The sequence below is a fragment of the Humulus lupulus genome, chromosome 4 (genome assembly GCF_963169125.1).
Source record: "Humulus lupulus chromosome 4, drHumLupu1.1, whole genome shotgun sequence".
Classification (NCBI taxonomy): Eukaryota; Viridiplantae; Streptophyta; class Magnoliopsida; order Rosales; family Cannabaceae; genus Humulus; species Humulus lupulus.
This window is the reverse complement of record NC_084796.1, coordinates 166,413,528-166,425,121: the sequence shown is the minus strand read 5'-3', so window position 1 is coordinate 166,425,121 and position 11,594 is coordinate 166,413,528. Positions and strand designations below refer to the sequence as shown.

Here is an 11,594-nt window from a genome sequence, read left to right as displayed (position 1 = left end):
CCTTAGCCTACGGATATGAGGCTATGTTACTTGTCGAGTTAGATCCCCCCTCACACCGACGCATAACATACGACCAGGACCAGAATAGCCAACTGATGATGGAGTCCCTAGGCTCAATTGACGAGATACGGGAGAAAGCCCGACTCCGAGTTGCTGTGTACCAGCAAAAGGTCGCCCGGTACTTTAACTCAAAAGTAAAAGAAAGAAAATTCAACGTCGGTGACTTGGTGCTACGACGAGTTTTCTTAAATACCTGCGACCCCACTGCTGGAGTACTCGGACCTAATTGGGAAGGACTTTACCAGATTGAAGAAGTCCTTCATCCGGGCACCTACAAACTTGCACGCCTAAACGGAGATCTCATTCCACGTTATTGGAATGGAGAACACCTGCGCGAGTATTATCAGTGAACAGTCCTTTTTAAAGGACTGGCTTGTATTAAATTTTACTTTTTACAAGTTTTGCAAAAAGGGTTAGCCATGTTGTATGGCTGATCGCTTATATATGTATAATCCTTTTTTTAGGATCACTCGTAAAGACATGTTTAGTCCATTTTTAATACGAGATTATAAGGGACTGTGCGCAGCCAGTCATTCTTGCCAACCTTTGTAAATTTATGTTTACAAGTATTTGTTCATTACGTGTGTTGTTTTGCTGTATTACAAGTATTGCGTTTCCAACCGAGCAGAAATGCTCAAACAGGTCATGGTCAAGGCAAGTGACCAAGGACCTCAAGCTCCTCGATCACTTGGGGGGCATATAAGGCACATCGATAGCAAAGCATACCATGAGGTATGTAAACACATGAACAAAATAAGTGAAATGCTACGGTACTTAGAGTATTTTTCAAAATTCATATTTTGCTAAATCAAACCAAAGTACTATGCTAAGTTCGGTCATACGGACAGAACGGACAGATGTTATAGTAAATGAAAATATTATAAAATTATAATGCAATCTTTTACACCACAAGCATCACTGCTTGGATGTAATTGTTCGAATAAAAGGAAAGTTTGCTGCCCATGCAGCAAATCCAAAAAAGATAGTCTTTACATCAAGACCCGTGGGTCGTGTAATTGAAGAAAAATAAAAAGAAAATAAGTTTAAGGAGCAGTAGGAGCAGGAGGGTCTTGCTCAGCAGACTGGTTGGCCTCATCCTCAACAACTCCTCCTTCCTCTGTGCCAGTGGCCGGCTGGATGCTTGGGGAAGCGGGGATCCTTGCTCTTTCCTCTTCTTCAGCCAATTGAGCAGTGCAGCGGGCCAGTTCAGCATTCCTGATATCCTCTGAAAGGTAGTCGAAGTTGGCACCCTGGTTGTGTTTCTAGAAGTTATAGAAACACCGAAGCGTCGCATTCTTATACGTTTCCAGATTCTTGGCGTTGGCAATCTTCAGCTGCTCTATTTGGCTCTCAAGATCAGCCATGGCCTTATCCTTGGAAAGATTCTCCTCTGTGAGTCTCTTGCATTCGCGATAATTGACTCGGCTGGCCTCCTGGTACTCCTCCGTCTGCTTCCTCAAAGCTGCCTTCGAAGCTTCGACCTCCGCCAGCTTTGCCACCGCAACATCTCTCTTCTGGGTGACCGCCTCCAACTCCCCCACATGCCTGGCTTCTGTAGCCTGGAGTTCCTCAGCAGCTTTCGCCTGGTATCTCTCGATGGCCTTTGCCCGAGCCTGGTCGATGGTAGCTTGGGCACGGGTACGAGCAGTAGTTTCAGTCAGCAAAGCCTGTGGACAAAGGATAAAGTTGGAATCTGTTGCCAAGAATAAAAGACTAAGGCCAAAGAGATAAGAAGCACTTACGCTGGCCATTTCGTTTAGGCCCTTGTTTAGAATTTGGTCGACCCCCATTTTCTCCGCCTCAGCCGTCGCATCCTTACAACGATCGTACTTCACGATGTGTGCAAGGCGGTCCTTGGCTGCTCGTAAGGTGCGGTTCGAGAGTTTGGCCCCAAGAGCTTCGTCCCGCTGGTTTTGTTCTTTGGCAGCTGCAGGCGGAGGGTTCGTCGTAGCAGGCGGGGTTTCCTTCTCAACAGGAACCGAAGGCTGGGCAGAAGTTTGCCCAGTTGGCATGTCCTTGGAAGGATCTTCTATTCGACCCTTCTTGGCAGGAGGTCCTTGGCTTAATTCGCCGTTATGCCTCATCGACGTCTTTCGCCGAACCAGAGGAACTTCTACTTCCTCCTCAGTCTGGTATAAATCGAAGACATTGGGAGTGGCCATATCTGCACACAAGTAAACATATGCAAATGATAAGATAAAGGCAGATAAAAGCTCTTTATAAAACAGAAAAGAGGTCACAAAGTTTAATACCTGAGCTACAACTACTGGTCGCTATACTATTGACTCTATTAGTCACACACTCACTATCTGGCACGAAGAAGTCTGGCCCTAGATTTGGAGTATACGTAAAGTTGCCCTCCCCATCAAACAAGTGACAGGGAATTGGAAAGTTATTTAAAAGAAAAATAACTGTACCATTTTCATCGGAGGATTCCCCCAAGTTCACAACAGATTCTGTTGCCTTTTGTTTCCCCTTGCCTTGGGGTGCAGAAGGCCTTTCTGCGGAAGGATTGGCAGTGGGTTCCCTGATTGTAACCCCTGTCGGCCTCCTTCGCGGAGGGGACGCAGGGGGTTGCTGCTCGGGAATCCCCTCGGCAGTGGCATCTGCTACCACGGGCCCTCTTGTTTCATGGCGAGGAGCCAGGACGCCAGATAGCCTCAAATTTTCATCAGTAACCAGGGACTTGACGTTTTTTTCTGCGTCTGTCATCCTGGCCAATGCGGTGGACCTCAACACCATGTCTGGTGTTGGGGTCGTACGTAACCATGGGCCTGAAAGACAAAGTGTACTTTAAGAAAAATGAAAGGAAATTCGCTGATGAAAAGTATCGACCAGTAAAAACAGCACTTACCTCCTCGGGCGAAGGCCAGGTTGTTGCTGGTCATGTCCGGCGTAAGGAAGTACTCCTTGATGTACTGCCCCACGCTAGATATGTGCGTGGTGTCACTCAGGAACGTCTGGTTTGTCTCCTGGTGAAAAAGGTGGAAGAAGCCCGTCCCATACTGTTGAGGGTTGGACTTGAGGTCAAAGAGGTAATTGACCTCATGGGGGGTAGGTTCTGGCCATTTTTTAAGTTTATACAGGATATAGAGTGTGGCCAGCATTCTATATCCATTTGGAGTAATTTGGAAGGGGGCGACACCAAAATAGTTGGCCACCCCCTGATAAAAAGGATGTAGAGGGAGGGTAGCCCCCGCCTCTATATGATACCTAGACCAAGCACTATAAACACCTCCGGGAAGGTTAGCCCTATGGTCTGCAGCAGGAATTTTGAGATTGACCCCTGTGAGAGGATACTTCCTGAGGTAGTTGGCAAGCATCCGAGGAGTCACTTGGCTGGTCGGGGAGAGATACCACTCGACATCAGGCAGATTCTGATGACGAGGACGGGCTCTAGTTTGGATATTAGGGTTAGGTGCGGGATTTTCTTGACCACTGGTCGAAGGAACCCTAGCCTGTGAATCAGGCTTGGCAGGAGAGTTTGGGCTATCTTCGGAGTCAGGTATTTTCTTGCCTAAGGATTTAGAACGGGCCATTTGAGGAGGAGATGGGCGAGGTCTAGGAGAAGATCGTGAGAAAGGGATTTTGTGAACTCTATCGGTTGGTTGATCTTCTCCTTCGAGCAGTTGGGCAAGAAGATCTTCGTCGATGGGCCGTTCACCTCCCCACAAATCTGGCATTAAAGTCTGCAAACAGAAGAATGGGGACGTGAGGATAGAGAATTTTTAAGGCTTTTTAGAATAACGCTGGTCGAGTATAAAAGTTAAGCTTTTATACAGCAGCATTCTAACAAAAGCTAAAAAAATTTCACACGAACAGTTTGAGAAACGGATCAAAGGGTGAAAGCAAAAAGTTTTTCGTAAAAGCTTTTTCAACTCCCTTTAGGGCGGGAAAAACCTATTTTTCGGCTGGCCTAAAAATCAAATTTTTACTTCGGTTTTACGTCCTAAAAAGTATGATCCCAAATATCAAACTAACTCGTAACTTTTTTCACCCACAAGACATTCTACTGACAAGCATCTCAACCCAGAAGTAGATAAACTCAACAGTAAAACATACAGGAACATGCATTACAATAATACGAAACATAAAGATTCGAAGACTTACCAGAAAGAAGGTCGGGAAGATTGGTAAGAGTTTTCGGAGATCAGGGAACTCTCGGACTGAGTTTTGAGAACGCAAAGGGACGGTCTCCAGAAGAAAATGGAAGCTCTGGTTTTAGGGTTTCTTGAAAGAGTAATGGCGTGCGTAAAAAGAAAAAGGGAATTTTGGAGATGTTATATATAAGTTTGTCTGTGGTATTAAAAGGGATTAATCATCAGTTTCCCCTTTTTCAAATTATGGGGAAGCGGGATAGCCGTCAAATTATTACTGGGGAAGCGAAAAGTCATGATTAGACAAGAGTAGGTTGCTTTTTCCAAGAACACACGAAGGGTTCTGACACGTATGGCGGGGTCACCGAATGGTCGTTTCCTAAAAAGTTTATTTATTGCTCGTAATAAATAAACTTGGGGGACAAATGTTACCCAAAAAACTGGCATAGATGACGTGGCAAGTGATTCCTGGACACGTGGTTGACATTTGGAGGAACTCTGCTAGGATATCGACCAGAAGGCACATTATAAGCAGTAGGCGGCCTAGTCTTACCTGTGACCAGTTTGGTCGATGGTTCCGCATACTTCATGATGTTTCTATAAAGATCTTTGTAAATCCCGAAATTGACTCCCACAATCTCTTGAGTATCCGGTTATTTAGGAGAGAATATATGTAACAAATTCTTGTAATCCCCCTTGAGCCTATAAATAGAGAAAGATAGCTCAAGGAAGGGACTTTTTGCTTTTGAATTATTTGAAACTAGAGTAATTCTATCTGAGATATTGTATTGTTCTTCAGAGGTTAGTGAAACTCATTGAACACTAGTTCATTGATCACTCCTTTGACTCTCACATCAATAACAATCTAAGTGGACGTAGGTTATTACCAGACTCTGGGGCCGAACCACTATAAAATATCGTGTTTTTATTATTTTCGTCATCACGTTCTTTTCAACTCATTCATCCACATCAAGCGTATTTTGACTCCGTGTCAGTTGACCAAAATCAGGGTCAACAGGAACAAACGAACTTGATTCTTTATCACCTTCCATTCTTGATAAATGATCTGCTACTTGATTCTATACTCCTTTTCTATATTGGATTTCTAAATAAAACTCTTGAAGCAACAATACCCATCTAATCAACCGAGGCTTAACATCCTTTTTTTCAATCAAGTACTTGATTGCGGAATGATCCGTATAGACTATCACCTTGGTGCCCACCAAATAAGATCGAAACTTGTCAAAAGCAAAGACAATAGCCAAAAGTTCTTTTTCTGTCACTGTGTAATTGAGCTGAGAACCTATCAGAGTACGAATATCATAGTAAATGGAGTGAAAAACCTTGTTTCTTCACTGCCCCATCACCACTCCAAAAGAAAAATCACTTGCATCACACATCAATTCAAAAGGTAAGTCCCAATTTGGAGCCACAATAATTGGTGCTGAAATCAATCTACTTTTCAAATCTTCAAAGGCTTTCCAACATGCTTCATCAAAATTGAAAGGTGTATCCTTCTCCAAAGTTTCAAAGAGGTTTAGAAATCTTAGAGAAATCCTTTATGAACTGCCTATAGAACCCCGCATGGCCAAGAAAGCTTATAATATTCTTCACTGAGATGGGAGGTGGGAGCTTTTACATAACCTCAATGTTGACTTTATCAACTTCAATACCATGCTTTGATACTTTGTGGCCCAAAACAATACCTTCCTTAACCATAAAGTGACATTTTTTCCAGTTAAGGACAATGTTTGGTTCTTCACATCTTTGCAACACCTTAGCCAAATTACTCAAACAGTCATCGTAAGAATCACCAAAAACAAAGAAATCATCCATGAATACCTCTAAGAATTTCTCCACCGTATCAGTGAAATAGCCATCATGCATCTCTGGAATTTGGTGGGAGCATTGCATAAACATAAAGGCATCCTCCAAAATGCAAAAGTACCATACGAGCAAGTAAAAGTGGTATTGTGATGATCTTCTGGAGCTACTGCAATCTGATTATAACCATAGTACCCATCTAGAAAGCAATAATAATCTCTCCCTGCAAGTCTATCTAACATCTGATCAATGAAAGGAAGAGGAAAATGATCCTTTCTAGTAGCCTTGTTCATTTTCCTTCAATCCATGCATATTCTCCACCTTGTCACAATTCTAGTAGGAATATATTCATTGTCTTCATTCTTCACCACCATGATTCAACCTTTCTTTGGTACACACTGATCAAGACTAACCTATGAGATATCATAAATGAGATAAACAATGCCAACATCTAACCACTTGATTATTTCTTTCTTCATTACTTCCTTCAGGATAGGATTTAGTCTTCTTTGCCCCTCAATAGAGCCTTTTTCATTGTCTTCAAGAAAGATCTTATGCATACACTAAGAATGACTAATACCTCGAATATCAGCAATAGTCCACCCAATGGCCTTTTTGAACATCCTCAACACCTCAAGAAACATTTCTTGTTCATGAATCAACTTTGCTGAAATAATGACAAGTAAAGTGGATGATGACCAAAAGTAGGCATAACGCAAATGTGATGGCAAGAATTTCAACTCCAACTCAGGTGGCTCTTCAATTGATGGCTTGGGAGTCTTAAACACCCTAGATGACAACTCCAATGAATCAAATCGGGCTCTTATTCTTAGCCTTGAGAATTTGCCTCCAACCAATCTAGATACTCCTTCTCATCTTTGTCATTTTGAGAATCAAACAACAATAACCTTTCTAATGGATCACTAGCCCTTCCCGTCTCAAATTCCTTTGATGCCAAAGTATCTACCACTGAAACAACAGAGCACTCCTCAACCTCATCAGGAAACTTCATAGTTTTAAGGACATTAAAAGTCACTTTTTCATCTCGGACCCTCATAGTAAGCTCACCCTTCTGCACATCTATCAAAGTTAATCCTGTTGCAAGAAATGGCCTCCCAAGATAATATGTACCTCTCTATCTGCCTCAAATCTAGCACAATAAAATCAGCAGGGAATATGAATTTGTCTACCCTCACCAACACATCTTCAATCTTCCCATCCTGGATGAGCAAGAAATCTATCAGCAAGTTGAAGAGTAATTGTAGTAGGCTTGACTTCTCCAATCCCTGATTCATTGAAAATAAACATTGGCATCAAATTAACGCTTGCGCCTAAATCACATAAAACCATCCCACAATAACTGTTTCCAATGGTACATGGAATAGTGAAACTCCCAGGATCCTTCAACTTTGGAGGCAACTTGTCTTGCAAAAAGGCACTACACTCCTTAGTTAGAGCCACAGTTTCAAACTCACCCAATCTTCTCTTCCTTGTAAGAACATCTTTCATGAACTTCACATAATTAGGTATTTGCTCAAGTGCCTCCACAAGTGCGATGTTGATATGCAACTGCTTCAACATGTCTAGAAATTTCTTAAATTTAGAATCCAACTTTAGCTTCTAAAAATGTTGAGGAAATGGAGGTGGCTGCTTTGAATTTGAACTTTTCGAGTGACACTGTTGTGGCATCCCTATAGCATTCTGGGCAGAGGCAGATTTTTGTGCACTAGGAATTTCGGCATCTTTTTGGATTTCCTCATTTATTTGGATTGAAGAGGGCTCACCCTTATGCCCAGAATTTGTCTTGTTATTTTCCAACTCTTTCCCACTCCTCAAAGTGATGACTTTACAATGTTCCTTGCCCACATTTCTTTGATTCTCGGTATCACTTGGCAATGTACCATGGGGTCTATTTCTAAGCTCATTAGCTAGTTGCCTAACTTGGTATTCTAAGTTCCTTAATGATGTCACCAGGCTTTAAATTATGGATTCATTCTTCACTATATACTCTTTCAACATGTTCTCAAGAGTGCTAGATTGCATTGCTTGTGGTTGTGGCCTTTGTTGTGGTGCTTGTGGGGGTTAACCCGGTGGGAAATTTGGTCTTGGAGGCATAGAAGAATTTCTAGGGCCAGCCCCTTGATTACTCCATGAAAAGTTGGGATGTTGCCTCCATGATGGGTTGTAGGAATCAGAATAAGGACCATTCCTGTTTTGATTCCCCATGTAACACATAACTGCTAGATTGGAAGGCACTACAAGAAAAAATGCTTTTAATAACACCAAAAATGTGTTATCAAAACATACGATAACACTTTCTGATGTGTTAAGACCAACTATGTTATCGTAGGTCAGGGTACTTTACATAACACTTTATCAGTGTTATACAGATGTGTTATTGTATTGTCAACGATAACACAATTTCTGTGTTATTTTAATATATAGATAAGTGTTGAATTATGTTATTTATAGTCGATTATATAACACTTTTTTTTGTGTTATACTACACTTTAGTATAACACTTTTTTTGTGTTATACTACACTTTAGTATAACACCTTTTTTGTGTTATACTACACTTTAGTATAACACCTTTTTTGTGTTATACTAAACTTTAGTATAACACTTTTTTTGTGTTATACTACACTTTAGTATAACACATTATTTGTGTTATACTACACTTTAGTATAACACATGTGTTATATTAGCTTAGAGAAACATAATTTTTTTTTACTTACACAAAACTAGGAAAACAAATATGAAAGTTGAAGCCAAATAAAGTAACATAAATATATTTTTATTAATTACTCAAATGTAATTACAATATTTAGTCTACTAGTCTAGGCTTAAGAAATCATATTACAACATAATTTATGCCCAATTCAGATTCCTTTATCACCAAATACAAAACAAGAAATGTATACAAAAATTAGTGAAATACATTCTTCCATTCTTTGCATCAATATCTCGATGGCTTTGCAGTTTCTTTGAAAGTGTTATGCTTCAAAAACAGGTCAGTAAATGCCACCCTCAAGTTCTTAACCTCTCTATCTAATTCACTTGGTGTCCTTTTCCTGCAAGATCCTAGAAAATGGAGTAGGATCCACCAAAAACTGAGATAAGTCTACAGATCAGTGCTTGAAGTATCATACAAAAATAAAACTGTAAAACCCACATAACTCTTACCATTTTCTGAAAGTTTGTTCAAGACTACAGTATGTATTCCATCTTTTAGATTCCACAAATTGTCAACAACAGCAGCAACTAAATTACTTGTAACTAAACTATACTAAATTTCTATGACTAGAATGATAGTAAATGTAAAAGCAAATATTACATCCTTATGTTAAATTCAAGACTCTAGTGATTGACCTTAAATTAAAGAGTCATAAAAGAGTTTCAAAGAAATAGAAGACCTTATTGAAAACCCAAATCTCACCCCTAATGTTTCAAATGCTAATTAAATAGAAATTTACAAAGGAACAATGCTGCATAAATATCCAGTTTTGACATTAGACTCCAAATATCATAAAGTCAAATTTATATAAGAGGATTAGATAAAGCTAAAGCTTTACAACCTTAATTAACAATTAGAATACCTTCAAGACAGACTGCTTATTAGCTTTCTGAATGTGAATATTGGCAAGGAGAAGAATTAGATGTTCCCTCTGGTTGGCAACATTTCCTTCCTGGTTAGAAAACACATTATGAAAATTCAGAGAAGCATCAAAATATGAGCAATGCAGAAGAAAATAGCTAAAACAAGAAGTTACTTTTGTAAGTTTTAACAAACATTTAACAACCAGATCAGAGAACTTCTGATTTCTGACAGCAAATGTCTCATTTGATGCAGGTGAGTGTTGGGGTTTTATGCCCTAATTAAAACCCAAATTCTTTGTAATCTCATTTTATTATCAATAAAAGAATAGAAATCATTTTTTGACTTGGTCAATCACTTTGCTCACATGTTTTATTTTCATGATTATTTGTTTAATATAAACTTCTATTAAATCCCAATCATATAGCTAATCTTATTTATAGTGATATAATCACAGTGGAATATAAATATGATTATATGTTCAAAATAAGTTAGTCCTAAGATTAGTCAGTGCACCAGATTTACACTGACTTGCCAATCTACGATATGATCTACTTACACATTACAGTGTTATGTTCTTTCCAGAACATTAGCAAAGTAGATAAGAACGGATGTATTTGTTACATCGGACAGGACCGATATTGACAGTTGATAAGATAAGTAAACATACCGTTATTATCTATTCTAGTCATATCATATAGTTGACCATAGGTCAATTCAATCTCAATTGTGAGTGGTTAGTATTCTAACTGATTGTATTATTTGAGTTCTTTGACTTGTTCGTTACCAGCTTACCCTACGGACTAGCCCATACTTACATCTTGGGAACTCGGTAGTATAATTGAGTGGGAGTGTTAATTATAGATATGAACATCTATAGCTTCTGATGAAGAAGTGAAATGATGGTTTCCTTTTAGTTTGGTTCAAGGTGATAAATGATAGAGATCTCATTTCAGTAATTAAATTAGTTTAATGAAATATCATTTACAAGGAACTAAGTGTTTTAAGGATAAAATACAATGAGGGGTAAAACGGTATTTTAGTCCTATCTCATTGTAGACCGTCTATAGAGGATTGAGTGAAAATTATGGTTGTAACAATGGATAATTAATAGCGTATCTATATTTGTTATAGAGCGTTCTATGAATTCAAGAGTGCAATTCCAAGTCTATAGTGGAGTCACGAGGAATTAATAAGTTAGTCAATTTATTTGTTAGATTTATGATAACTTATTGGAGCTTGATTTCATAGGCCCATGGTCCCCATTGTACCTTGGATAAAATCAGCTAGATAGTCTCAATTAATTGATTTAATCATCAATTAAAATTATCAAAGTTGACCAGGTCAATTTTGGATAGTTTCACAGAGTTGTGTAATTTTGAGAAGAAAAGAGAAATTATGGTAGATTTATTAATTAAGATAAATTGGTATCTAAATTAATAAATAAATTTAAATCAAGGTTCAAATTATAAATAATTAATTTGATAAAGGATTTAAATAATTATTTAATTAATTAAATCAATAGAAAATAGTAGATGCCTTGATTTTAAGTCCAATGGGCTTATAATAAAATGGAAAATTTCACGGGCCTATAGCCCATGATAATTTCGACCTAGGGCTTCAAAATGGCTATTATTTTATTGATTTTTTAATTAAATTAAATGACCTAATTGAGTCTATAAAAGGAGTGCTTAGAGAGAAGTCAAAAAAAGACGACAGATAAGTCACAAGTCAGATTTTCTGATAGTTTTATATTCTCTCTAAACACAAGTCCTTTTCTAAGCCACTTTTTTATTTTCTCTTCTTCACTCTATATCTATCTCATGTGTTGAGAATTGCCCACACTAGTCTAGGTGGTTCTAAGGATACATAGGTGGTTCTAACATCCTGGATAGCCAAGACCGTTACACTGTGTGTTTATAAGGTGCCAGACTTGCTAATCAAGTTATTTACGTAAAATCGTGTTACTGAAACAGTAGAGGAACTAGGGTTAAAAGTGTTTTGGTCTCAAAAGTTA

General features: G+C 38.8%; 1 protein-coding gene across 1 annotated transcript; it reads right to left on the bottom strand.

Moving 5' to 3' along the window:
* Positions 1-7,187: 7,187 nt before the first annotated feature.
* On the bottom strand, positions 7,188-7,562 carry LOC133832651 (uncharacterized). The gene has a single exon (XM_062262962.1). It carries the CDS (start codon positions 7,560-7,562, stop codon positions 7,188-7,190), a length of 375 nt encoding a protein of 124 aa, XP_062118946.1.
* Positions 7,563-11,594: the final 4,032 nt, after the last annotated feature.